Source organism: Panthera uncia, chromosome B4 (genome assembly GCF_023721935.1).
Source record: "Panthera uncia isolate 11264 chromosome B4, Puncia_PCG_1.0, whole genome shotgun sequence".
Lineage (NCBI taxonomy): Eukaryota > Metazoa > Chordata > Mammalia > Carnivora > Felidae > Panthera > Panthera uncia.
This window is the reverse complement of record NC_064809.1, coordinates 2,846,634-2,872,924: the sequence shown is the minus strand read 5'-3', so window position 1 is coordinate 2,872,924 and position 26,291 is coordinate 2,846,634. Positions and strand designations below refer to the sequence as shown.

At 52.7% G+C, this 26,291-nt stretch overlaps 1 protein-coding gene and 1 pseudogene across 3 annotated transcripts in view; both read left to right on the top strand.

Moving 5' to 3' along the window:
* Nucleotides 1-20,534, top strand: part of PITRM1 (pitrilysin metallopeptidase 1) — a 41,653-nt gene extending 21,119 nt beyond the window's left edge. For all 3 annotated transcript variants that reach the window (XM_049624473.1, XM_049624487.1, XM_049624480.1), the window contains 14 exons: nt 7,532-7,670; nt 11,766-11,882; nt 12,525-12,657; nt 13,691-13,811; nt 13,914-13,990; nt 14,243-14,408; nt 14,661-14,761; nt 16,331-16,451; nt 17,156-17,227; nt 17,660-17,772; nt 18,694-18,819; nt 19,481-19,626; nt 19,931-20,033; nt 20,123-20,534. In XM_049624473.1, coding sequence (XP_049480430.1) covers nt 7,532-7,670; nt 11,766-11,882; nt 12,525-12,657; nt 13,691-13,811; nt 13,914-13,990; nt 14,243-14,408; nt 14,661-14,761; nt 16,331-16,451; nt 17,156-17,227; nt 17,660-17,772; nt 18,694-18,819; nt 19,481-19,626; nt 19,931-20,033; nt 20,123-20,216 — 1,629 coding nt within the window. In that variant the 3' untranslated portion in view covers nt 20,217-20,534. The remainder of the gene's footprint in view (nt 1-7,531; nt 7,671-11,765; nt 11,883-12,524; nt 12,658-13,690; nt 13,812-13,913; nt 13,991-14,242; nt 14,409-14,660; nt 14,762-16,330; nt 16,452-17,155; nt 17,228-17,659; nt 17,773-18,693; nt 18,820-19,480; nt 19,627-19,930; nt 20,034-20,122) is intronic.
* Nucleotides 9,137-9,252, top strand: LOC125920589 (uncharacterized; annotated as a pseudogene).
* Nucleotides 20,535-26,291: the final 5,757 nt, after the last annotated feature.

The window sequence follows — 26,291 nt, the reverse complement described above, 5'->3', positions numbered from 1 at the left end:
TTTATGGCTGCGTTTCTGCTTTTTTTTTTTCTTTTTTTAATGTTTATTTACTTATTTTGAGAGAGAAAGAGCCCATGCGAGCAGTGGAGGGGCCGGGGGGTGGACGGGGAGAGAATCCCAAAGAGGCTCCGGCAGAGCCGATCCTGACACGGGGCTGGACCTCATGAACCATGAGATCATGACCTGAGCCGAAATCAAGAGTCGGGCACTCAACCACCTGAGCTGCCAAGGCACCCCTGTTTCCGCTTCTTTTGTTTTTTAGATTCCACGTGTAAGTGAAAATACGTCCTTTGTCTTTCTCTGACTTGTTTCATTGAGCATAATGCCTTCTGGGTCCCTCCGCGTTCTTGCAAATGGCAAGATCTCATTCTTCATCGCTGAGTAACATCCCATTGAATGTATAGCACATCTTCATTGTTTATCAGTGCACATTTAGGCTGCTTTCCTTTCTTGGCTGTTGTAAATGAAGTAAACACACGGGCTCGCGGGTCTTTTCAAATGAGCGTTTTCGGTTTTTTCTCTTGTAAATCTCCAGTAGTGGAATGACTGGATCATAGGTTATTTCTATCTTTAGTCTTTTAGGGAACCTCCACACTGCCTTCCGCAGTGGCCACCCCAGTTTACGTTCCCCCCAAAAGCGCGCAAAGGCTCATTTTCCTCCACATGCTCGCCGGCACCTGTTATTTCTTTCTTTGGGGTCCGGCTACTCTGACAGGGGTGAGGTGGTACCTCGTTATGGTCCCTGGTGGTGAGTGATGATGTTGAGCATTCGTTGTGTCTTTGGAGAAGTGTCTCCCACTTATTTTTATGCCAGTACCGTAATGTTGCAATTGCGCCTGCTTTTGCAATATGACTTGAAGTCTGCGATGGCGATGCCTCCAGTTTCCTTTTTCAAGGTTCCTTTGACTAGTCAAGGTCTTTTGTGGTTCTATACACGGTTTAGTATTGTTTGTTCCAGTTCTCTGAAAAATGCTGTCGGCATTTGAACAGGGGTTGTATTCCATCTGGAGATAGTTTGGGGTGGTATAGACATTTTAACACTATTTCTTTTTCCAACCCATGAGCATGGAATGTCTTTCTGTTTCTTTGCATCGCCTTGAATTTTTTTTTATCCGTATTTATAGTTTTCCAAGTGTGGGTTTTTCAACTCTTCAGGTAAGTTTTGTCTTGGATATTTTATTGTTTTTTGTGCAGTTGTAAATGGAATAGTTTTCTTAATTTCAGTTCCTGTTGCTTTATTATTAGTATATAGGAATGCAGTAGATTTCTGTGTGCTGATTTTGTATCCTGTGGCTTTGCTGAATTCATGTATCAGTTCTGGTTTTTTGGTGGAGTCTTTAGGGTTCGCTGTATGGTCACATGTCCTCCATAAATAGTGAGTTTACTTCTCCCTTACCAATTTGGATGTCTTTTATTTCTTTTTGTCGTCTGATTGCTGTTAAGGCCAGGCCTTACAGTACTGTGTTGAATAAAGTGGTGAGAGTGTACATCTCTGTCTTCCTTCTGACCTTAAGGGAAAAGCGCTGAATTTTTCACCATTGACTATGATACTAGCTGTGGGTTTCTCATATAAGGCCTTTATTATGTTAGGTATGTTCCCTCTCAACCTGCTTTGCCGAGGGTTTTATCATGAATGTGTGTTGTGCTTTGTCGAATGCTTTTTCTGCATCTGTTGAAATGGCCACATGTTTTATCCTTTCTCTTGCTGATGTGATGCATCACACTGATTACTTGCAAATATTGAGCCACCCTTGCTTCCCGGAATGTATCCCACTTGATTGTAGTGCATGATTTTTTGTTGTTAACTTGCTGAGACTTGTTTTGTGACCTAATATGTGATTCTGGAGAATGCTCAATGTGCGCTTGGAAATAATGTGTATTCTGCTGTTTTAGGATGGAATGTTCTGGGTAATATCTGTTAAATCCTTCTGGCCCAGTGTGTCATTTCAAAGCCACTTTTGCTTGTTGATTTTCTCTTTTGATGATCTGTTCATCCATTGTTATTGTATGATTGTCGAGTAGATCCTTTATATTTGCTATTAACTATTTTATGTATTTGGGTGCTACCATGTCGGGTGCATAAATATTGACAATTTTGACATCTTGTTAGATTGTCCCCTTTAATATCATATGGTGCCCTTCTTTCTCTCTTGTTAGAGTCCACTCTAAAATCTGTTTTATCCGATGTAAGGATTGCTGCCCCAGCTTCCTTTCACCATCTGTTTGCACGACAGGTGTTTCTCCATTCCTCTTGCTTTCAGTCTGCAGGTGTCTTTCTGTCTGAAATGAGTCTCTTGCAGGCAGCATGTCGATGGGTCTTATTTTTTTTTTTTTACTCATTCTGTCACCCTGTTTCTTTTGATCGGAGTGTTTAGTCCGTTCACATTCAGAGTAATTATGGGGACACCTGGGTGGTTCAGTCCGTTAAGTGTCCAATTCTTGAGTTCAGCTCATGTCCATGATCTTGTAGTCGTGAGATCGAGCTCTGCATCGGGCAAGCCTGTTTGAGATCTTTCTTTCTCTCTGCTCGTTCTATACTTGCGCACACATACACACATTCTCCAAAAAAAAAAAAAAAAAAAAAAAAAAAAAAATCAAAGTAATTATTGATAGGTGATGTGGGAAACAGAGGCAAATGAAAAATGAAATGTCCTTACTGCCTACAGTCCATTGACCATCTTCGACACAGGCAGAGTGACCTCCCTCTGCTGCCTCGACAGTGACACTTTGCTAAAGGGCAAAAGGCAATCTAAGCTTAACATTATCCTGACCTCCAGGATCCTGTAAGTCTACTTTAACATATAAAAATTATTTTGAAAACTTTCTTTATCTCTGCCAAATATATGTTAGCAATCATTCCCCAAGCACATGGCTCACTGATGTACATCTCTAGGGTCTCATGACCAAGGTTTACTAAACAGTAATAAATGATCTTTTCCTAACAGTAGCTAGTCCCCTCAGGGTCCTGGAAACCTTGTTTCCAAAATACCTTGGAGGTTTGTGCTGTCCCTGATCCCCTCCCAACCTGAAGGTAGTCAGTCACCCGTCACAACCCCGGTGGAGCTATCTGCCCGTGGGTCCCACCCCTGGGCTTTAATAAACCAACTTTTTGCACCAAACACACCTCATGAATTCTTTCTTGGCCATCAGCTTCAAACCCCAACATTGTCTACATCGATAGGTGTGTACTTCTACTTTGTTACTTGTTTTGTGGTCGTTTCCATAGATTTTCTCTGATCCTTTCTTCTCGTGCTTTCATGGTGTGTTGACTTCCTTTAGTGACATACTTGGATTCCTTTTTCTTTGTGTTTGCGTATCTATTACTGGTTTTTGATTTGTGCTTACCATTCAGCTTGTGTATAACATTTTCTGCATTCAGCAGTCTATATTAAGTTTACTTGTCACTTAAATATGAACCCATTCTTTAACATCTCTTTCCCTCACATTTTAAGTATGTGGTGTTGCACCTCTTCTTATTTTATGAATCCCTTGACTGATTTTTGCACAAACACTTGTTTTTACTGCATTTGTGTTTTTTACTTTTCATAATTGCACTTGAGTCCCCTTTAATATTTAATATTTAATATCTCTTTGCAGGGTTGGCTTAGTGGTCATGAACTTTTTTAGTTTTCATTTTCTGAGAAACTCTTGATCTCTCCTTCTGTTCTGAATGATAGCCTTGCTGGATAGAGCATTCTTGGCTGCAGAGTTTTCTTCTTTCAACTGTGAATATATCATTCCACTCCCTTCGGGCCTGTAAACTTTCTGCTGAAAAATCCATTGATAGCCTTGTGGGGATTTCCCTTGTGTGTAATGTCTTTTCTCTTGCTGCTTTTGAGATTTTTTTCTTTATCACTACTTTCTGTCATTCTAATTACTGTGTATCTTGGTGTGGACCTCCTTGGGTTGATTTTGGGTCAGAGGGGCATCTTTGTGCCTCCTGGATCTGTCATCTGTTAACGTCCCCAGATTAGGGAAGTTTTCAGCTACTATTTCTTCAAATAAATGTTCTGCCCCTTTTCTGTCTCTTCTTTTGGGATCCCTATACTCTGTTGGATGGGAGTCACTGAGTTCCCTAAGATTATTCTCAATTTGCATAATTTTTTCCCCTCTCCTGTTTATCTTGGTTACTTTCCGTTACTCTGTCTTCCAGGTCACTAATTCGGTCCTATGCTTCATCTAGTCTGCTGTTTATTCCATCAGTTGTATTTTTCATTTTATCTGTTTCACTTTTGTCTCTTGCTGTGGTTTGGTCCTTTCTTTTCATTTGGGACATATTCCTCTGTCTCCTCATTTCGTCCAACTCTCTGTATCTGTTTCCGTGTGTTTAGAAAGTGAGCTACTTGTCTTGCTCTTAACAGTATTGGCCTTATGAAGATGCCCTGTTGTGCCCGGCAGTGCAGTGTCCCCTGCTCTGCAGGGCCTGGCACTTCAGGGGGTGTCTCCTAGGTGTGTTGTGTGCCCTGCTGTTGGGCCCTGGCCTCTTCTTCCTTCAGTCTGCTTGTCTGCAGAGGCTCTCTCTGCCTTGTGGGCAGTGTTTGTTCTCCAGCAGGTGTGGGGCACGATTTAACAAGATACGCAGTGGTTTGCTTGAAGAATGAGTCCTTCCCCTGCTGCCACTGGAACTGAGGTCCTTCAAAACACGTGGGTCGGAGATGTGGTGTTGGCAGGGTTTGTGCCAGTCCTCTGGGGGAGGAGCCCACAGTGCCAGGACTGAGGCGAGTGTGACTAGGAAGAAGAGATCCCTGGAAGCATGGGGGAGGCGTGGCTTGGTGCAAGCCAGTTTCATAAAGAGTGTCAGTGTGCTGCTGATTCCCATAGGTGGCCATTGTTTGTGCTGGGGATGGGAGAGGAAAATGGTACCGGTCACCTCCCTTGTTCCTGGAGGGGTCTCCCTTGATCCCTGTCTCTGGGCCTCGCTGTGAGTCGATCACTCTCCTTCCTGTCTGCCCCTGACATTTCTCAAAGTGCTGTATTTGCAAAGACTTTTTGGTGTGTTGTCTCTTTAAAGGTGGGAACTCCACTTACTAACATCTTCTCATGCTGCTTTTTAGAATTACAGGCTTCGGGCGGTGCCTGGGTGGCTCAGTTGGTTGAGTGTCCCAACTCTTGATTTCAGCTCAGGTCACGATCTCACGGTTCGTGAGATTGAGCTCTGCATCAGGCTCTGTGCTGACAGTATGGAGCCTGCTTGGGATTCTTTCTCTCTCTCCCTGTCTCTCTTCCCCTCCCCTGCTCATGCACTCTCTCTCTCTCTCTCAAAATAAACAAACAAAAAAAAAGAATTACAGGCTTCAGATGCCTGGGTGGCTCAGTCAGTTGAGTGTCCCAACTCTTGAATTTGGCTCAGGTCATGATCCCAGGCTCATGGGATCAAGCCCCATGTTGGGCTCCATGCTGAGCATGGGCCCTGCTTAAGATTCTCTCTCTCCCTCTCTCTGCCCCTCCCCTGCTTGCACACACTCTCGCTCTGTCTCTCAAATAAAAAATGTTTAAAAAAAATAAATAAAATTCCAGGCTTTATGCCCCACTAGGTGTAAGAACTGACAATTCTGCCAGAGTCCAGGTCGTTCTCTGGGTTATGTGCACTGATGTGGGTGTTTTTTCCTTGTGTCCCTGGGACTGAGTGACCTTACAGTCCTCCTCCTCCGCCATCTTCCCAGCCGACCTCATGCTGTTTTGATGACTACAGTTTTGGAGTAAATCTTGAGATCTAGGATTCTATGTCCAGCTTTGTTCTTTCTCAAAATTGCTTTGGCTGTTTGGGGTCTTTTGGGTTCCACAAACATTACAGGATTATTCTAGTTCTGTGGAAAATGCTGTCGGTGGTTTGATAGGGATTACACTGAATCTGTAGAGTGCTTTGTAGTGTAGGCACTTAACAGTGTGATTTCTTCCAGTCCGTGAGCATGGTGTGTCTTTTCTGTGTGTGTCGTCTGCAGTTTCCTTCATCAGTGTTTCCGAGTTTGCAGAGCACAGGTCTTTCGACTTTTTGGTTAGGTTTATTTCTGGGTATTATTCTTTTTGGTGCACTTATAAATGGAACTGTTTTCTTAATTTCTCTTTGTACTACCTTTGTGTCGGTGTATAAAAACACCCAATATCTATGTATTAACTTTCTGAATTCGTTTATTCTCATAGTGTTTTTGGTGGACTCTTTAGGGTTTTCTTTGTATAGTATCATGTCATCTACAAACAGTGACAGTTCTACTTCGTCCTGCCTGATTTAGATGCCTTTATATTTCTTGTGTGATGGCTGCAGCCAGGACTTCAGGACTATGTTGAATGAAAGTGGTGACAGTGGACATCCTTGTCTTGTTCTTGATCTGAGAGCAGAAGCTCTCGGTTTTTCCCCTTTGAGTGTGATGTTAGCCCTTGGTTTGCCGCACGTGGCCTTCGTCATGCTCAGCTGTGTTCCCTCTAACTCCACTTTGTTGATGGTTTTTATCATGAACATCTGTTGAATTTTGTCAAATGCTTTTTCTGCCTCTATCAGCAAGTCATCATTTTAATGTTAGTGTTGAATGTGGTTTGCTGATAAGTTATTGATGATTTTGCATCTGTGTCTATCAGGGATACTGGCCTCCTGTTTTCTTTTATGTAGTGCCTTCTGGAGTAGTTTGAGGAACATGGATGTTAACTCTTTAAACGTTTGGTAGAATTCACCTGGGTGAAGCCTTGACTTGTGTCGAGAATACAACAGTCCCCTAAACGTGTGGGTGTTTTGGTCTTTATGATGGATTCTTTTGATGCTTGCTCATTTGTTTGCATTGCTTCGGGGCGTTGTACTCGGTGTGTGTTCCCTGGACGATGACCACGAATGTGGTGGGACTTAGAAGGCTTCACCATGGGGCTTGGAGTGTTGTGTAGTGAAGGGTCGCTCGCTTGGGCACATATTTTGGACGTAGGGCATAGGTCGGCCACTCGACCTGCCATCTGTTACTACAGGTCACTTTGTGTAAAGTTTGTATTGTAGCGCGGTTCTCTCTCCTCTCTGTAGTGTTACAGACAGGTGTGCCGTGTGCGTGTGTGTGTGTGTGTGTGTTTAGTTGTTGAGTGAGAGACGCACATTAAATAATCTAACATTTTTACATGAGGTGGATATTTATTTTGTCCTCATAATTGACAAAATCCCGAAGAATTTAGTTCTAACCTTTGAGAAGTCTAAACATTACATTAGTTTCTTCAGTTCTTTTTGATTTAGACTAAAGTCAAAGATTTGTAATGTCCAAATGTGCAAGTAAGGTATAAAGAGAATGTTCAGCATTGATAGGTTCCTGGTTTAGACATAGTAACCGTAACAGTAAGCACCCAGTAGTGAGAAGAACGGCGTGTGTGAGGGTGACGGCTGGGGTCTCACGCGGCTCGTGCACTTTCCGTAGGACCACCTTTGAGGTGTGTTCTGTCGCATGGCTATTCAAAACGGGTGGTGCGCCTGCCGGCCCATGGAATGGCGCTAGCGGCTCGTCAGCAGGTTGGCCTCCAGTGAAACTTGTTTCAGCTTCGCTTTTTGTTGCTGTGCCTTTTGCAGAATAATCCGCATAAGCTGACTTTGTCGATGAAACCCGACGACAAGTATTTTGAGAAACAAACACAGAAGGAGACAGAAAAACTGAAGCAAAAGATCGACTCTCTTTCCCCGAAAGACAAGAAGCAGATCTATGAAAAAGGTCAGATGTTGAATTTCGTCCTAATTCTCTAGCCTTCCCCCAACCCCAGTGAACTTTGTGAAACGAGCGGATAGTTGGAGGCAAGTATCATTTGAACTAACACGTATCTATTGGGCACCGACAAAGGTCACAGTTGGAAGCGATGGCTTCAACCCCAGTAGGATCGCCCTGTTCTCAGAAGCTTCATCCTGTGGGTGAGGAAAGGAGGGGCGCTAGAGAAGAAAGGCATTGTGGTCCCCGCCCCCCCCACACACACCCTGTGACCCACGGTCACCCGAGGGCTGGAAGCGATTCTGCTTGTGCGTTGTCAGAGCTGTGTCATGGTGCCTGCATCTGTCATGTCTTTCACCCACAGCACAAGGACGCATTTGGAGAGAGCCAGACGCCGCGTTCACGTAACCTTTCTTTCAGTTTATCGTTGTCACTGCTCTGTGTCGCCATCAGTTGTTGCCACTCTTGCTGTGCCGAGTTTGAGAGTCGAACTTGATCGTGCGTACGTATATACAGGGTTTGGCTCTGCCGATGGTTTCAGGCATCCACTGGGGAGTTCAGAACATACTCCCCCCGGTTGTGACACACGGCGGGGGGCCGGGTGGCGCAGGCCTGGGTGCAGACAGAGACGGGTACCTAATCCCTTCCTGGGCTAAACACACCCTAAGGCCCAGTGGTCTCCTCCACATGATGTGCCCAAAACAAACGACAGCACATGTCCACACAGACTGGAAACTGCTCACATTTCCATCAGCCTGGTATATCCGTGCAGTGACAATACCGTTCAGCCACAAAGAGGAGCAAAGTACGACGCACTTCGTAGTGACGAGAGCCTCAAAAGCATTGTGCTAAGTGAAGTTAGCCAGGCCCAAACAGTGCCTGCTGCCCAGTGAGTCATTTACATGAAACTGTAGAAGCGGTGAAACTATACTGACAGAAGGCGAGTGAGCCCGGGGGGTGCCTGCAGGGAGCCAGGAGGGACCTTTTGGGGGGCGGAAGTGATACCGCAGTGTGATGATTATACAACTTCACGCGTTTGTCGAATTTATTGAATTGTATCTTTAAAACTGTGGGTTTTATCGTAGGTAAATTACACGAATACATAAAGTCTGTCAGAATAGCTCTGCAGTACACAGGGACACGGCCACCCCGCCCGAATAGCAGTTGGCTGGGATCACGTGAGGGATTATCAGGTTTGTCGGGCCGCGGAGTTGGCTTTAGGTAGGAAGTCAGTAAGGTTCAGATGATTTAGTCTAGGAAAGGTAATTGGAACATGTAACTTGTTACTCTTTACCTTGGAGTTCTGGTTTTTGCATACAGCTCTTTTAAGCTCCTCAGGAATGTAGCCAGCTAATTGTGAGTAATCATAAACGGAGCTCACTAATTGTGAGTAATATAATAATAATTCCTTCTGTTTTATGAGCGCCGGTCGTCAAGTTCCGTCTTCCTTTTTTAAACTGAGGTATAATTAATTGATTGCTTCTTGGCCTTTTGGCTGAGGTCAGCTGTACTGTCTGTTCTGATACGTTTAATATCTGATATGTTCTCTGTCCGAGGACAGTCTTGTAAATGGATGTATTAATAAGTTCATAAGGAAGAGATACAGTTGGTATAGCATTATTTTAGCTTCAGGATACAGCAGTGAGTTGACATTTGTACATCTTGCAAAATGATCACAGGGCAGCTAGTCAGCACCTGTCCCCACACGGTTGCAATTTGTCTTTCGTGGGATGGGAACTCGTGACATCTGTTGTCTTAGCCACTTTCACACATGCAGCACAGCGTTCTCACCTACAGTCCCCGTGCTGTGCGGTCCGTGCCGGGACTTTAGACTGTAAGTTTGTACCTTTTGACCCTTCCACCCATCCCTCACACGCCTCCCACCAACCTCTGGCATCCACCAGTCTGTCGTCACTGCGAGCTTGGCGTTTGCTTTTTCAGATGCCACGTGTGTGTGAGATCGCAAGGTGTTTGTCTTTCTCTGCCTCATTTCACTTAGCATGATGCCCCCTGTATTGTCATAAATGGCAAGATTTCATTCTCTGTTTACAACTGAATATAATCCATTGTACGTATAACCACATCTTCCCCCACCGATGGATACCCAGGTGGTTCCCTTATCTTGGCTGTCGTGGACAACACTAACGGACGTGGGGGTACGGACACCTTTCAAGTCAGAGTTTGTTTTCCTTAGTTAAAGCCAAGGGCAGAATTGCTCGATCCTGTGATGGAATGGGACCTCCATCTGTTTTCCACGGCGGCTGCCCCGCGCTCAGTCCGCCAGCGGTGCCCGAGGCTCCCCGTTGTCCACACCCTCACCAGCCCGCACTCCTGGTCTTCCTGATTCTGGCCACTCTGACAGGTCGTGGTGGTTTTGATTTGCATTTCCCTGGTGGTTGTGATGTTGAGCATCTTCTGATTTTGGCCTGTCGGCCTTCTGGATGACTCCTCTGGGGAAACGTCTGTTCAAATCCCCTGCCCACTTTTAATCAGGTTATTCAGGCTTTTTTGCGGTTGAATTGTAGAAGTTCTTATATATTTGGCTATTAACCCCTTATCAGATGTAATTTGCAAATATTTTCTCCCATTCCGTACTGCTTTTCATTTTGTTGATAGTTTGCTGTGAAGAAGCCTTTAGTTTGCTGCAGCCCCACCCATTTTCCATTTTTGATTAAAGCCCTTTGTGGCCCAGAGCGTAATTGTAGGCCTAAGCAACAGGACCTGGTACATTCCTTGATTTGCCAGACTCTTGGCCTGGCCGCAGAGATGTGCTCGGTTCTAAGAAAACCCATGTGCTCTGGTCCACACTCGCGTGTGAGCGGATGGAGGCCCACATTACGGAAACGTGTTTTTCGCTTGCGGATCACTGCGCAGTTCCATTACGTGTGACACGGTGCTGGGGCACGTGAGGGGTCTTTCCGGCCAGTACGTCCCGGGTGTGGACTGCGGCTCGAGCGGTCTGTGCGTCCGAGGTTACTCTGTAGAGGAGCGCGGTGGGAGCGGTGGGGCGGGAGACTGACTTGGAACGGTCTTCCAGTTTGGGGTATCTGCGTCACCGGTCCCGTGCCTTGGCCCCGCCGTCGGGAGCCGGGAGCCTGTCGCCTGGCAGAGGACGGGCTGCCGGAGAGTTCTGTGCTGACCCCGGGCACTCTGGGAGAGCAGGTGCTGAGGTGAGGGTGCCGCCCGGGACCAGGGGGCCCTAGACCTGGACGGGGCGGGCTCCTGAGCTCCCGCCTGCAGACCCAGGTGACGTGGAGGGGCAGGGTGGGGGAGTCAGCCCACAGCTGGTGGGGGCCTGGCAGTCTGCGGGAAGCCGCCAAGAGCCCCCTCCTTGGCGTCTCCCGGAGCGAGGGCTGTGGGCCAGCCGCGGCAACGGTGCTGTGCCGGGGATGGGCCCCCACGGGACAGTCTGGCAGTCTGCCGTCAGGTGTCGGGACCTCGGAGGTAGATGCGGAGGCCAGGTCCACTCAGCTCCTCGGACGCGTGAGAAATGAAGCTGTTTGTTTGACAGAACTGGAGACCGCGCAGTGTTTTTCCCTCGTGCACCGTTGCAGACTCTGCGCCGAGCCTCTGGGGTTCCCGCCCTGACGGGCTGCGAGGTTCTGTGACTCCGGAAGGAGGGGCCTCTCCCCTGTTTCGGGAGCTGTGAGAGGTCAGGCTGAGAAAATGTCTGCTGGAGCATTTGCAGAACGTGCGAAACCCGTGGTTGCACACGCACCGTGCTGAGGCTGGCACGGCTGGAAGGGGACAAAGCAAGTGCGAAAGTTACGAAATTCCGGTCCAGCAAGCAGTGGGTTGAAAGTCTGAAAGCAGCGGGCGGAGCATTCAGGCTCTAGTACAGTCTGGTGGGGTGGAGAGGAGCCTGAGCAAGCCCGGCCCGCAGCACAGCTCTCCATTCACGTCGTGGGCAGGAGGGCACTTAGGAAAGCTCGGCCTCCCGGGCAGGCTGTTGTGCCGAGTTGGGTTTGTTCGGCGACGGCAGAGCTGGCAAGCCGCGGTGCCCCGGGTGGCTGCCGTCCGCGTAGGCTGGCCCGAGCGCAGGCGAGCGGGTCGTCAGACCTCCCAGCTCCTGCCCTGATTGCTCGTCACTCTGCGTGGTTTTAGGTCTGGAATTACAGACTCAGCAGAGCAAAGCTCAGGACACGTCTTGCCTGCCAGCGCTCAAGGTGTCGGACATCGAGCCCACCATCCCGCTCACGCACCTGGAGGTGGCCCTGGCAGGTCAGCGGGAGGCTCGGTCTTGTTTCTGTGTCCACGCCGGCACCCTCGTGCCCAGCCAGCCCCGTCCGGGGGAGGTGGCAGGCCGCGTGGGGAGCCTGAGCGCGTGGCCGTGCTGGGAGTGGGGCTGTGGGGGGGCGGCGATGCCCCCTGCCGGCTCCTTCCCGTCTCGCCCACTTTGCCGCTCATGGGCAAGTGGGGGCACCTGCCCCAGGAGCCCACATGTGGGCTGTGTCACTCGGGTCATGGGATCACCTTGATCTTGAGAAGCATCCTCGCTTCCTCTTTGTCTCAACGCGGCTCCTTGTGTTTACCACCACCGGGTAGTGTGTGTGCACATAAGTGGACGAGGCCTCTGGGAAGTGGGGTTAACGTCCCCCATGTCTTCACTGCGGGACGGGGGGCACATGGGACGGGCAAGGGAGCGGGGTCGGGTGTTGCCAGCCCCCCCAAGACCGCACAGATGGCCGCACGCAGCGGGGGGGGGGGGGGGGGGCGGTGGGCAGGGCAGCCGCAGGGCCCGAGGAACGCCCCTTCCGTCCGGGCCTGGCCGGGGGCGTGGGTGTCCTCGGTGGGGAGCATTTGAGGAGGGTATACCGAAGAGTGAGGAGGTGACTGAGAAGTGGGCTGCTTGTGCCCCCGCAGCCGGCGAGACCCCCGTGCAGTACTGCGCCCAGCCCACCAACGGCGTGGTGTACTTCAGAGCCTTTTGCAGCCTGCACACCCTTCCCGAGGAGCTCCGGCCCTACGTGCCCCTCTTTTGCAGCGTCCTCACCAAGTAAGGGCCTGGGGTGGGTCTCTGCACGGACGCGCAGCTGCTGTGCCTCGGTGCGTCAGAGATCAGCTTTTAGCGAGTCGTTTTAGTTTGGAAAACCCCTAGTGCTTTTGCGAAAACAACGGTGTCCTGATCAGAAAACATCCGCACGTCGGCCACGTAGGCGTGGGGTGACCCGGAGAGGCCGTGTGGCCTCCACTGAGCTGTGTGACGCCATGACCCCTGGTAGAGCGGGCGTCCGGGTGGATTTGAGATCACGGCAGGCTGCACGTGGCCCCACGGCCCGCTCCTCTTCTGGGTCTCCGTGGCTGGCCGTGGCGGGGCCACAGCTCCGTGTTCGTGTGCCGGGACACCAGGGGGACGGAACCCTGTAGCAAGTAGGCTGGTGCCCCCGTCACACACGTAGGCTTCACGTCAGAGGACACAGGTCCCGTGCACCCTAGCGGAGGTCATGGGAAGACACCTCCGACCTTTGCCGCGTTTTTGCCCTCGCTTGAACACAGCCCCCCCACTTGTCCTTCACGGCACAGCTGTTTCTGGGGGGCCTCACGGGTGTCACCGTGGCCTCTGTCCTCTCTTACCTTGGGAGCTAGAGTTAGGCTGTTTCTTCCAAAAGCATCACCCATGCCGAGAGGACTTCTTTTCTTAAAAGCTCACAGAGGCCGGTTCTCCAGATCTCCTTTCTGAGACCGAACACTTGAGCAGATGAAATCTGGGCCAGAACGTTTTAGAAGCAGAGAGAACAGGAAGCATTAAGAACGTGGGGAAGCTCGGCCTTGCAAAGCAGGGCTTAGGGTTCCGTGCTTAGCGCCAGGCGGTGGCCGCCTGTGGGCTGGGCGGGCGGGATGCCGCTGACTGGAGTCCCCGCACACGTCGTGTCCACCTGGAACGGGGCGCGAGTGGTGGGCAGGTGTGGTTAGGGGTGTGGATGCGGGTCGCTAGAGGCTGTGGCCACGGTCGTGCCAGTGGCTCACAGCGGAGGGTGGCACGGCCCAGACCACACTGGTGGTGGGGGAACCCTTCTTTGCTCTGACAGGCTGGGCTGCGGCCTTCTGGACTACAGACAGCAGGCTCAGCAGATCGAGCTGAAAACGGGGGGCATGGCCGCGTCGCCCCACGTGATCCCTGATGGCACGCACCTGGACGTGTACGAGCAGGTAGCGGTTCCCTCTGTGTCACTGGGTGCTCCACGGCGTTGCTCCAGCATGTTCTTTGTCCCTGAAATTAAGTCGTCATTTCTTCCTTTTTGCATGGTTTAGGGTGTGCTGTTTTCATCCTTCTGCCTTGATAGAAACCTGCCGGACATGATGCATCTGTGGAGTGAGATATTCCACAGGTAACGATCTGTAAAGACCTTCCTCCTGGGGCTTGATCAGAGGGCTGAGTCTCCAGTGTTGTGAAAGTAGGAGTTTTTACTCATTTGTCGTTTGTGGTTTCTGCCTGCATCTTAGTCGTCATTCCTGTGGACGTGTAAAATTTCCGACGGTGTTCGCATCGTCTGGAAACCGACATTTAATGAACTTTCCGGATCCCGAAAGGGGTGTGGCCGGGTCTCCAGGAACTGAATACGTTTTTATTTTCCCCGAAGCCCATGCTTTGAAGAAGAAGAATATTTCCGAGTGTTGGTTACGATGTGTGCTCAAGAGCTGTCCAACGGAGTGCCTGACTCGGGGCATCTGTACGCGATGGTCCGAGCCGGCAGGACCCTGACGCCGGCAGGGGACCTGCAGGAGACCTTCAGCGGGATGGACCAGGTGACTCACCGGCCAGGGCCTCCAGCGCTGGCGCCGGACTGTTGTGTCCCAGGAGAGCTAAGTCCAGCCGATCGCGTTTTACAGGGAAAAATTCCTGTAATTCACCTTCTTCCGCCCACCCCCCACCCCCCACCCAAGCCTGGCCGGCGAGTCCCACACACGGCACGGCCAGATTCTCGAGTCGGGGTTTGGCTTCCGGACGGGCAGGGGTGCCTGGGGGCCCACGTGCAGGTGTGGCTTTCTCTGGCTCAGGTGAAGCTGATGAAGAGGATGGTGGGCATGAGCGACGTCAGGCAGGTCCTGAGGAAGCTGCCTCGCATCACGAAGCACGTGCTGAACCGTGACAACATGAGGTGGGGCTCCCGCCGGCTTCTTGGCAGCCCTCCTCCCGCTCTCCCCGTTCCCCAAAGTGCGACCGTCAGACGTGTCTCCCTCGAGGCGGCAGCACAAACCTGCCTTCCGCTCGGCAGTCGCGTTCTAGCCCTCAGGCCCTCTGATAACCAAGAACGCGTTCTTCACGGGAGAAACGTACTTGAGAATAGTAACAGCTGTGGAGGGTGGGGAGGAAGCACACTAATTTAACCCTGCAACTGCAAAGTAGACTTCTTGCACACGTTTAGTTACGGTGGTTCCAGAAGTAAAACCGCAGATGCTCCGTAAGCAAGCAGTCGGTGAGCCCGAGGGAAGGTCCGCTCGCTCGAGACCAGAGTAAACACGCAGCGTCTCTCGTGAGAACAGGTGCCTGACGGGATGAGGGAAGCCGTGGCACCGGTGACTGTCAGTCGGCCCTGAGCATGAAGGGAATTTTAAAATGACTGACACGGTGTATTTTTGGCATCTCACTATCAAGGACACAGATCTAGATTAGCCTCTAGTTCTTTCTAGAGCTCCCCAGTGTCTTCCCCTTTGGTCCTCAGGAATCACGGCAGGTTCTCCCCGACCACTGGGAAGACAGTTGTCCTCAAAAAAAATTGTCTTCATGTTTATTTACCTTTGAGAGAGAGAGAAAGAGCACAAGCAAGGGAGGGGCAGAGAGAGAGAGGGAGACACAGAATCCGAAGCATCTCCAGGCTCCGAGCTGTCAGCACAGTGCCCGATGCGGGGCTCCCAACTCACGGACCGTGAGATCATGACCTGAGCCGAAGTCGGACACTTAAACCGACTGAGCCACCCAGGCATCCCTGGGAGGGCAGGTGTCTTAAGCACTGTGACCACTGGGACCTTCTGTTTCCTTCTCCATAAAACACTGCTTTGCGTATTCATGGCAGGGAATGAACGACTGTGTGCGAAGCAACTGGTGTAGCGTCTGGGACAGTTAGCGCCGATCCGGGTGTCCCTACTGTTAGTGACAGTAGCTCAGGGGCTAGGGTCCAAAGGAAAAGAGGGACAGCGTCTGTGGTCTGGACCTTTCAAGCGACCGGTACGTGATAGCAGGGTTTGTGATGCCGTGGAATTGAGACTTGTGTGAGAATCGTTTGGGAGAGCATGGTAATTCCTTGGCAACTTAAACTTCTCCGCTTTAATGACCGGTTCATGTTTTCAAATTGATTTTCCTCCTAGACAGTAATTTAGGTTTTCCACTTTCAGATAATGTTAGCCCTTGGCAGATGGCGATACGTTGTGTGTTCTCCTTAAGGGACGAGGACACAGTTCAGTCAGTGTCAGGCGTGCGGTCACTATGTCCTGACAGCTGGTCCCCACCTGCAGCACTGAAATAACGGGGGAGCCTTTTTGGAGAAGACGGCTCTATTACTTCTGTATTTGGCTACTGTTTCTCTTTAACAGTTGAAACATTATTTGATACAAAAAGTAAATACGTAGTATTCACTCCTTTGTGTTATTCATGCAAAACGTGATGAATTAGTAAAAGTGTTTTATTTTTTCAGTAAAGCTTTCCTACGTATATATGGCTTTTTGAACAGATGCTCCGTGAATGCTACGCCTCAGCAGATGTCTCTGGCAGAAAAAGAGGTCGAAAAGTTTGTTCGAAACGTTGGTCGGAGTAAGGCAGAGTGGAAGCCGGGGCACCTGTCCGTGGTCGAGGTGAGCCCTCGCTGGGTGTGGGCCCCGGTGCTTACATCTGCAGCTGCCCCTGTCCTGAGTGTGGACACCATGTCCCGTTGAGGCGAGGGAGCAGAGGACAGCAGGGTTAAGTAGCTTGCCCAGTGTCAACCCAGGTGAGAGCTTAATTCAAACCCCACAGTCTGGCCTTCCATCCTGCGTTCCCTTCTTGTCACGTGGGCCTTTGCAGTGGGCGCTTTCCTGATGCGGAAAAGCAGTGGGTTTGAGAGCCTCCGTGCTAGCGGGAGAGCAGCCAGAAACCCTCCCGCTCAGGCGGGTCTCCCGGCTGCTGGCAAGGCCCCTCAAGGGGACTCTATCGCGCGGACGTTTGTCCCGGCCTCCCAGGCAGAGGCCAGTCTGCTCTGTTAGCTTGCAGAGTGCATCTTCGTGCAGGGAAGGGTGACCATCCATAGGCTTTGCAGACAGGACTCTTCGCCGTGTCCCTGTGTACCCCTTCGCTGTGTCCCTGTGCCCGTTCCCCGGTCAGGACTGGTCGGCCTGTCTTCCAGCAACAGCCTTGCCTCTCCCTGAGGCTCTGAGAACCTGCAGACATTACACTGGTTTAAAACACTTAGCATGTGTGCCCTCACGCCTGTCACTGGCTCTGAATTTTCGTGACCAGACCTGAAGTGTATCAGGTGAGTTTGGGGGCTTTCTCACTTCTCTTGGAAACTCTGTATTTTCAGAAACCCGCCCCCAGTGGGTCCAGTGGAAGCACGCACATTAGCGGCCCCCGAGTCCTAAGGAAGCTGATCACGGTAAGTTCACACGGCCCCGGTCACCTGGGAGGGGCAGCGCGGCTTGTGCGTGCCCTGCTGGTGTGGGGGACACGTCCCGGGGGTCTTGTGCTCCTGTGGCGTCCCGGCCGGCCGCCTTCACCGCGAACTGTGCAGCCGGCGCTGCGGCCCCTCCCACGCTGCCTTAGGGGCTGTGACGGTGGTGTGGGTCATCACAGATACGAAGACTTAACGTGTTTCTGGGGACGAATGCAAAGACGGGGTCACGCAGCGGGCTGGGTGGAGACCACGTAGGAGGGAATGCTCCTAGTTGAGGAACTACGTGTTCCTTGGGTCGGGGTTGGGACATTTCATCGTAAAGCAAGAGGCTGTGAGGAGTGACGGGGGTCAGCGCGCTGCCCTTGGCCGTGAGCCTGCGAGTGGGAGCCAGCACGGCCACGCCTGTCTCCTCAGGACCCCACCTTCAAACCACACCAGATGAAGACACACTTCCTGCTCCCCTTCCCCGTGAACCACATGGGCGAATGCGTGAGGACCGCCCCCTACACAGACCCAGACCACGCCAGGTGCGGGGGCGGGGAGGGCGAGGAGGGCCCAGGAGGGCGCAGGGCTGCTGCTGGGCTCGAGGGAGAGGGGGGTCTACGTTCGTAGGAACTGAACTTGTGCTCTGTACACTAAGCCACGCAGACCAGGCCACGCACTTCTACTCTTAAGTACATTTAAAGCACGACCATGTTGTAAGCACTCTTGGGGAGGAGGAGTATCGTTTTTCCCCTTTCCTTTGTATTTTACAGTTTTCCAACTGTGAACTTGTGTTCCTTATATAACACAGAATATTTGACAACACATGGGGGTGAACCCCCGGTCCCTGCTGGGATGCGGGGAGCCCGTCTGCCCAGGTCTGGCCCGGAACGCCCACGAGGCGAGCACCTCCCCCACCGCTGTCCTGGCGGGGCACCCGTTCACTTCTCCAGTTAACGTGTGGAGGGCCAGGGGCTCCGGGCGTGGCCGCTCTCTGTCCTGTGAGGATGCCTGCTGGAAGCTTCCGGCTCTCTCTCCCAGGACGTGAGCCCCCAACAGGAATGTGGGACCCACTGGTAGAACTCGCTCTGTTGGAGTTTCTCAGGGAGGGTCCCCGTAGAAACGTACTGAAGAGCTCCCCGTGTTTCGGGAGAGAGTGAGAGAGATGGCAGGTGGGGGTTTAGATGAACGAGGGTCTGTGTGCCCGAGCGATGAGGTTCGTGACCTCACCTGATGAGACCTTCAGTGCCCCCTGTGCGCTGTTCCAAGTCGAGAGGGACGCCCCCACCCCTCTCCCCACCTCTCCCCGCAGCCCCCGTTTGAAAATTCATGTCAGATTTTTCTCCCCGTGTGTGTGTTCTCGGCCTTAGAGAAGGGGAAGGCGTAGCGTGTGTCACTGTCTGTTAAGTGAGAGCCTTCTGGCGGGAAGGGTACGGTTGTAACACGCGGTCTTCAATCCATCTCAGCCTCAAGGTCCTCGCGCGTCTCATGACGGCCAAGTTCTTGCACACAGAAATCCGAGAGAAGGGCGGCGCTTACGGCGCAGGCGCTAGACTCGGCCGCGACGGGATGTTCACGTTTTACTCCTACCGGTGAGTGGGCCCCGCGCTCCCCGCCACCGGCCCCGCTCACCACCCGAGGGCTGCGCGTACGCGGCGGGCGAGCCTCTGAAAGAGAAGCGTTTCCCCTTGTTTCTCGCTTCTTGGACGCAAAACCACACCCAGCAGTGTCCTCTGGGTTGTTCGTGTCTAGGAGACGCAGTACTGACGGGAAACCTTTTGGCTTAAATACTGCGGTTACCCGAGATCAAGATTTAGTTACCGAGGACTGGAGCTGAGAGCTTTCCGGGCTCCCAGCGATCCCAGAGGCCCGGTGTGGGTGCCGGGCGTGGAGCTGTCGTGCCCTGACTGCTCCCGCCCTTTCCTTAGAGCGGTTCCTGAGTTTCTGCGGACCCGAGTTAGAAATCTGCTGGAAGGAGGAGTTTGCCGCCCCCGCCTCCCCCAGGTCCCGCGGGGCCTCAAGGACTTGTGCGCAGAGCGGGGAGGGCTCCCCGGCTGTCCTTGCAGACTGGCCCGCTTACGGCTGCTTATGAGACATTCTGGGTGCTCCTTAAGGAACTGAGGGCTTTATCCAACCATCCTCAGCGTGTCTGGTCTGCGTGAGCCTTCTTCCCCGTCCACGTGGTTTCCTGTTTGTGAAATCAGGGGGTGTAAGGGTGAAAGGGCGAACGCATGAGTCTCTCTGGCCTCCTAGGGACCCGCATTCGACAGAAACGCTCCAGTCTTTTGCGAAGGCCGTCGACTGGGCTAAGGCTGGGCGATTCACACAGCAGGACATCGACGAGGCCAAGCTCTCCGTCTTCGCCTCCGTGGACGCCCCTGTGCCTCCTTCAGACAGAGGTATTTGCCGTTCCTGACGGACACGGTCTGAGCTCTGCCAGGTCCCCGCCTCCTCGGTGACACACACACTCGGGCGGGGGCCGGGGACTCCATCACTCCAGGGCTTGAGTGGTCTGAGGCCCAGGGGTGCCGGGGGAGGTGCCAGAGGGGCACCCCCGGGCCTCAGCGTGGCTTCCGCCCCTGGCGGGGGGGGAGAGGCTTTGCGGGAAGGGGCCACGCAACAGCTTGACCTTTGCTGGAAGAGTGTCTGCCGGGTGCCCTTGGAGCAGGTCAGCGCGGGAACTGGCTTTTCTGATGCCCGCAGGGCTGGAGCACTTCCTGTACGGCGTCTCGGACGAGCTGAAGCAGGTGCACCGGGAGCGGCTCTTTGCCGTCAGCCACGACAGTCTCGTCGCCGTGAGTGACAAGTAAGTGCCGCGTGACGAGTGTCCAGGGCCTGCAGCCCGCGAAGGCTCACATGTGGCCCTGACCCTGACCTACCCCCACCCCCCTCCAGGTACCTCAGCGTCGGGAGGGGCACGCGTGGCCTGGCCCTGCTCGGACCGGAGAACGCAAAAATCGCTAAGGACCCGTCATGGATAGTCAGATAACACGTCCGTGCTCGGGAGTGGGACGGGACGACAGGCAGGCACGGCCCTCGAAGGGAAGCCTGAGCTGATTTAACTTGAAAGGTGGGAAAGTTACTGTCCCTCCCTCCCCCATCTTGGTCATGTGTCACTCTTGTGTGGCCAGTCAGACCAAACTCCTCTCTTGGAAGGAAAGACCTGATCATGATGGTGTATTCAGTGCTAGAGACACACAGATTATAACTCAGAATTTCTCATCGTCTAAGTGCTTATTTCATCTACAAATCATGGAGTATTTATTTTAAAAATTTAAAAATAAAGGGCAACTCTGATTCACCCGTACTTTCTTTAGTCATTATTTTAAATGACCTTTTGCTACAGGAGCTCCTGGGGCCCTTATTAAAAAATGAGTAAGTGAACAGAGGTATCCGACGTGCATTGATGTGTGAACCAGTGTGGTCACAGCCAGGCCCCGTGGAAAAGTCTGGAACAGATGGGTGATACCCAGGGCGGCCTGGTAAGCATTACCCTTCTCCCACCGTCTCCCGTGTTGCTCACTGTGCATATTTCAGACTGAAAGCGCACTGGGTGCTGGTCCCCGTCTGCCTCTCCGCCCCTCAGCAGATCTCCGGACGATGCCTTTCCTGCATTCGGGTCTGTAGCCTGGGTCATTTCGCGTCTCTAGACGACAGAACAGGCAGGAATGCTCTTCACTGAACACAGATGTGAGGTGACCATCTTACTGCCCTCAGGGAAGCAGGGCCGTCCCCGTCCCTCTGCCTGTGACTGCCCACAGCCCCGAGCGTGGGTCCCACCGGACACTGACTTGCTTCTTCGGTAGGAGAACCTTGGCGTCAGTGTGCGGCTGGGAATGAAGTCCGCTGTGTGAGCTCACCTCGTTCTGAAGACACATTCCCAGTTTCTATCACTTACTCCACGTGTGGAGTCACTTTGGGACTTGGGCCACCTCCACGCACCTGGCAAGTGTACCGTGTGTCAAAGCGGCATCTCTGTTGCCCGCGATGATTTGGAACGTGCACTGATCCCTGTCAAAACACTCCGTCAATACCTGCCCATAAAACTGCCGACAAAACCTTTATCCTGAGGATTTAAGTGCCTACCTAAAAAACTCAATTGAGTCCCATGGTTGGAGTTTTAGCCAAACGTTTAATTCTACTGGATACACGTTTGAAAGCTGGAAACAGTAGGAGACGCAGCAGACAAGTCGTGCTGGAGCTTTGGGGTCCGCGGGGAGAGGGAGACAGGACGGGGGGCTCTGTGACCGGGTGTTAATGTCAGCAGAACTCACGCGAAGTGCCGATAAATAACTTAAGTGTTACAAAAACGGGCGGTAAACGGGAAGTCGGAAGCCGCGCCAGCCGGGCGGTGCGGGCCGGCGGCGTCTAGATGGCGGCAGGCTCCTCGTGGCCTCGGTGGTGCACGTGCTCCAGCTGGCCGGGGTCGGACACCTCGTAGCTGGCCTTGTACTTGGCCAGGATCTTCATGAGCGGCCGCAGCTTCAGCCACCACTGCTCCTTGGGGATCCGGTGCCTGCGGACGGGAGGAAGCGGCCGTGAGGACTGCCCGCGCCAGCCGAGGCGGCCCAGGGAGGCGTGGACGGTCGAGCGGTTTCATGAGGTCCGCGAAACCGTTCTATACGCTCCTAGAAATCCTGCCGCTTCTACGTCTCGTGTTAATTCCGAGTCACTTACGATCACGAGTTATTGACCTTGACCCCAGCAGCGGTGTCCCTCTGTCGCTCACGCTTCTAAGGGCAGTAAGGTTTACGCGCGCGGTTTTATTTACTTACTCAAAGTCCGTTTCCTTCTTCAGTTGTGCCACAGGTTGGAAAAGAAGGTTTCTTTTGCTTATTCCCAGCACGCAAATGGAATCATCGGTCACAAACCTTTTTCCTGTAAAGTAAGTGGTGTCAGAGCAAACGATCCGTCACATCGAGGACAGAAGGAGCAGTGAGGGAGGAGGGGTGCGGGGCAGAGAACTGATGCCTGGTGCCCCTACCCCACCCCACCTCTGAGCAGGAGGCGAGGCCCCCGATCTCTCGCAGGGCTTCTGACGAGGTGGGACAAGTCCTGGGGGACCACTGCACACGACCGTGCCAGGGGCGGGGGGCGGAGGGCAGAGATGAGAAAGTGGGTGGGGGCGTGGCCTCCTCTCGCACACTCAACCCAAGCGGTGCCGTTACCTGCACTTAGCGATCGCCCCCGGAGTGCAGAACCCGGAAGGGAGCCCCCTAAGAGTTGGGGCTGAGTGTCTCCCTAAGTGCTGGACTCAGAACACTGGCATCAACTGCAGAAAGTTGTTTCACCCACGGCCTGGGTGAAATGTTACCGGGAGGTGGAGGCTCACGAGGGCACCTACGAGACCAGCTGGAAGTTGAGGGCATGAGCGTCCTCAGGGGACTGGGAAAAGAAGAGCCCAGACAAGAAATGTACGAAACCGACGGTCGTGGAAAGAACCCAAACCGGAGTCGGTTCTTTGAGACTAAAGCCAGGCTGGATGTATTTGCATTACTGGTTCTTAAACGTTGGTAATAAACGCAGAGATCTAGTCAGCCTGGTCAGGAAGACGGGGCGAGGACAGGCACCCACACAGGGAACCAGCATCTGCAGTAAAAGGGGGTTATGAGCGCCACAGGCACCAGAAAATTCCTAGACTAGAGCTTCCAGAACAGATTAAAGACAGCAGGAGCAGCTCTGTAAACTTCAGGGAAACCGTGCTCCACTCTCCCTATGACGGAAGCAGGAGGCTTGAGGGGGTGGGGTCTCAGCCCTCCAGAAAGCAGGGCAAAACTCCCGTCTCTGATTTCTGCAGGGAGCCCCCACAGCCTCCTACCACAGAGCAGGCTGGCACCCCGCACCTGCCGGGGACAGGACAGCGGGGACATCGCTGAAGGGGAAGGCCATCACAGGATATTGCACACCGGCCTGTGCAGGGCCAGGGAGCAGGAAATCAGGTGCAGAAAAGGCACGCGACCACCTCAGTCTACACAAAAGTGTGTGCAGCTACCCTGCTTTTACGAAAGACCGCGTTGGTACCTGTTTCCGTTAACTAAAAACCAAAGATTTTTTCTTTTACAAAAAAAATGACAAAAAGTGCAAAGAGCGTTGAACTTTGTTTTGCAGGGAGTGGGCAGGGGCAGCGAGACTGGTGCCACCGGGCGCCTTCCCTGGGACACGCACACGACACCCGCACACCAGCCATGCGAGCCTTGAGCTGTGTGTCCTCTGGGCTTCACCTCAATTTCTTTCGTGCACCCTTAGCAGCGTGTGTGTCCTAAGTGGTCGGGGGTGGGGGTGGGTCTAGGGATGCTCAGGAATTTTCTGGCATAAATGAATCGCTTCTTCACTTTATACCATTTTGGCTTACGAGATGGTTTCATAAGATACGAAAAAGGCAAAGTATCCTTTTGTGACCAAACGAACACGTAGTGAACACCAGTAGCCTCAAGTATCAGAAGTTTACCAAAGACCAACAGCAAACGTTAACTGCAGAGAGACCTCAGAGGACAGTGATGCCTCGTCAAGGAGCACTGACAGTGTCCCCTGTTCTCACTGGGGCCGAAGCCTTGGCAGGAATCCCGCCATCACAGCAGCTCTTCAGAGTTCTCTGGAGTAAAACGCACACCCGCGAATGTAAGTTTGTATGCACACGGAAAGATGTCCATGGATGTGAAAAACAGATCTACGATCTAAAGAGTGTGAAAAACATTACTGATCATATGCTCCGTTTACAACAACCGTATTTCTGTAGGTCAGCAATTCGTAAAACAAAAAAAACAAAACCTTACGTTTTTTTAAAATATCAAGAAGAGTAAACTTAGCAGAAGATATGCAAGATCTTTATGCTTTAATAAGAGATAAGGGGCGCCTGGGGGGCTCTGTCGGTTGGGTGTCCGACTGTGGCCCAGGTCATGATCTCACGGCTCGTGAGTTCGAGCCCCACATCGGGCTCTGTGCTGACAGCTCAGAGCCCGGAGCCTGCTTCGCATTCTGTGTCTCCCTCTCTCTCTGACCCTCCCCCGTTCATGCTCTGTCTCAAAAATAAACGTTAAAAAAAATTTTTTTAATGTCAATTCTACCTGCAAATTGATTAAATGTAATTCTCTCAAAAAACCCCACAGAGTTTTTGGTGGGCCCTAACAATCGGATTCTATTTCTGTGCCAGCTCACAAGGCCAAGAATGGCTGGAAAGTGGAAGGAGGACCGGCTTATCCGTAATTGTCCATAAACCTGAACGCTGCAGGGGTCAGTTACCGAGTACCCCAGGGTGACTCCAGTAACCCACAGATGGTCCCGATAAGTTTACACATAGCTGGTCTGTGATGGAGACTAGACCCTTCTCACATGGCACCCACGTGACTCTCCACACGAAAATGAACTCAGACCTGACGCTTCCTATCAACTCCAGTGGATCAAACACGTTGACATAGAAGGGTGCTTTAGAAAAAAAAGCTCAGATCGTAAAGGAGAAAGTATACCGGCTGCATAAAGATTCGGAGGACTTCGTTAAGAGACGAAAGTACTGAAAGAGCCCACGGAACAGCAAGACCTTGAGGTAAACATGAGGGAACCGGGCATTTCCTTCATCGCTTTGGAAGGTCGCCTCGACGCCACAGCAAAGCTGCCTCGTACCCACAGCACAGCAGTCGTCCGAAAGTGACGGGGAAATCGCACATCCCGAGGGTGAGCCTGTGGCTGGCGAGCACGTCTACCCTGCCGGACCGTGCATGCCAGCGGGACCCGGGGGCGGGGGCAGGGTTCCAGCGCCGGAACCCCAGACACGCGCACACCCACGCGGCAAATCTGCAAACCCCAACGCGACATCAGAGGGCCACGCACGCTGTGGGCTTATATGTGCTAAACTACGAGAGCCTTTGAAGGTTTCGTGCCAGGTGGCGGGACTCCAGGAAACAATGGTTCTGCGATCCTGAGGCCTCCCCCTGGTGGGAGGGAGTGGACCGTGCGGGAAGGACACACTCCAGCTTTGAAGGCGCAAACGGCCCAGGCACCTGCCACTTCCTGGTTTTCGCCGAAAAGAACGGTCATGACTGAATCCAAGTCTCAGGTGTGCTAAGTACAAGCCGGATCAGTGTCGGAGACACAAGGGACGGTCAGGTGCTGGGGCCTGCCACCGCAGCCCAGCGTGTGCGCGGCTCTCCGTGGCTGTGGCGGAGGGAGGCCCCACGGCCACTTGAGCGCCTCCGCCACTCCCCGGCAGGGGACAGCATGGATTCGGACACCCCTGGTCACGACCCCGACGCCAGATGGCTAGCGGGGAGTGTCGTGCGCGGCTCGAGGCGGGACGAACCGAAGCAGGAGAGGCGCCCCCCTCCCCGGCGCGGGGTTCCGCCCTCCCGCCGACACTCGGTACCTTTCCCCTGAGCCTCCTTTAGCTTTGTGCTGAGCCACTGCATGGCTCTGGCGGAGATCTTGGTTCCAAAGTTTCTGTCAAACGGTGAAGGCGCTCCACCCTGTCGATCAGAGTCACAGGAAACGTCATTTTAAAACCGCCGTGAGAGCCGCGAGTATTGAGCAAAACTGACATCGTATTTTCAGGAGACTGTGTAAGCAGCAGTTCTGGGGGTTTCTGTTTTGCTTTTGCAAGTTTTTATCTCCTTGTGTGTAGTCGGGGCCTGTAGCCGGAGCCCAGCCTGTGAGGCGGCACTCCAGTACTCACCCCCACCCCAGCCTGGGCTGCGCAACCCGGGCTTCATTATTAGAATCTTCTTTCAGGATTTCTTAATCGTATTTGGGGATGGGGAGCGGGTCACGGTTTCCTTTAAAAATGTGATCCCCTCTGTGGGCCAGTAGCGTCCACGAAAATACACAGATGGGCACCAGGTCGCCACGTAAGTTGAGGACGGTGACGGGCCCTTTGGAGGAATGAGTAGACCCGAAGTTAAAACCCCTAAGAGGGGGGCCTGGGTGGCTCAGTCAGTTAAGCATCTGACTTCGGCTCAGGTCATGATCTCATAGTCCGTGAGTTCTAGCCCCGCGTCGGGCTCTGTGCTGACGGCTCAGAGCCTGGAGCCTGCTTCGGATTCTGTGTCTCCCTCTCTCTCTGCCCCTCCCCCACTCA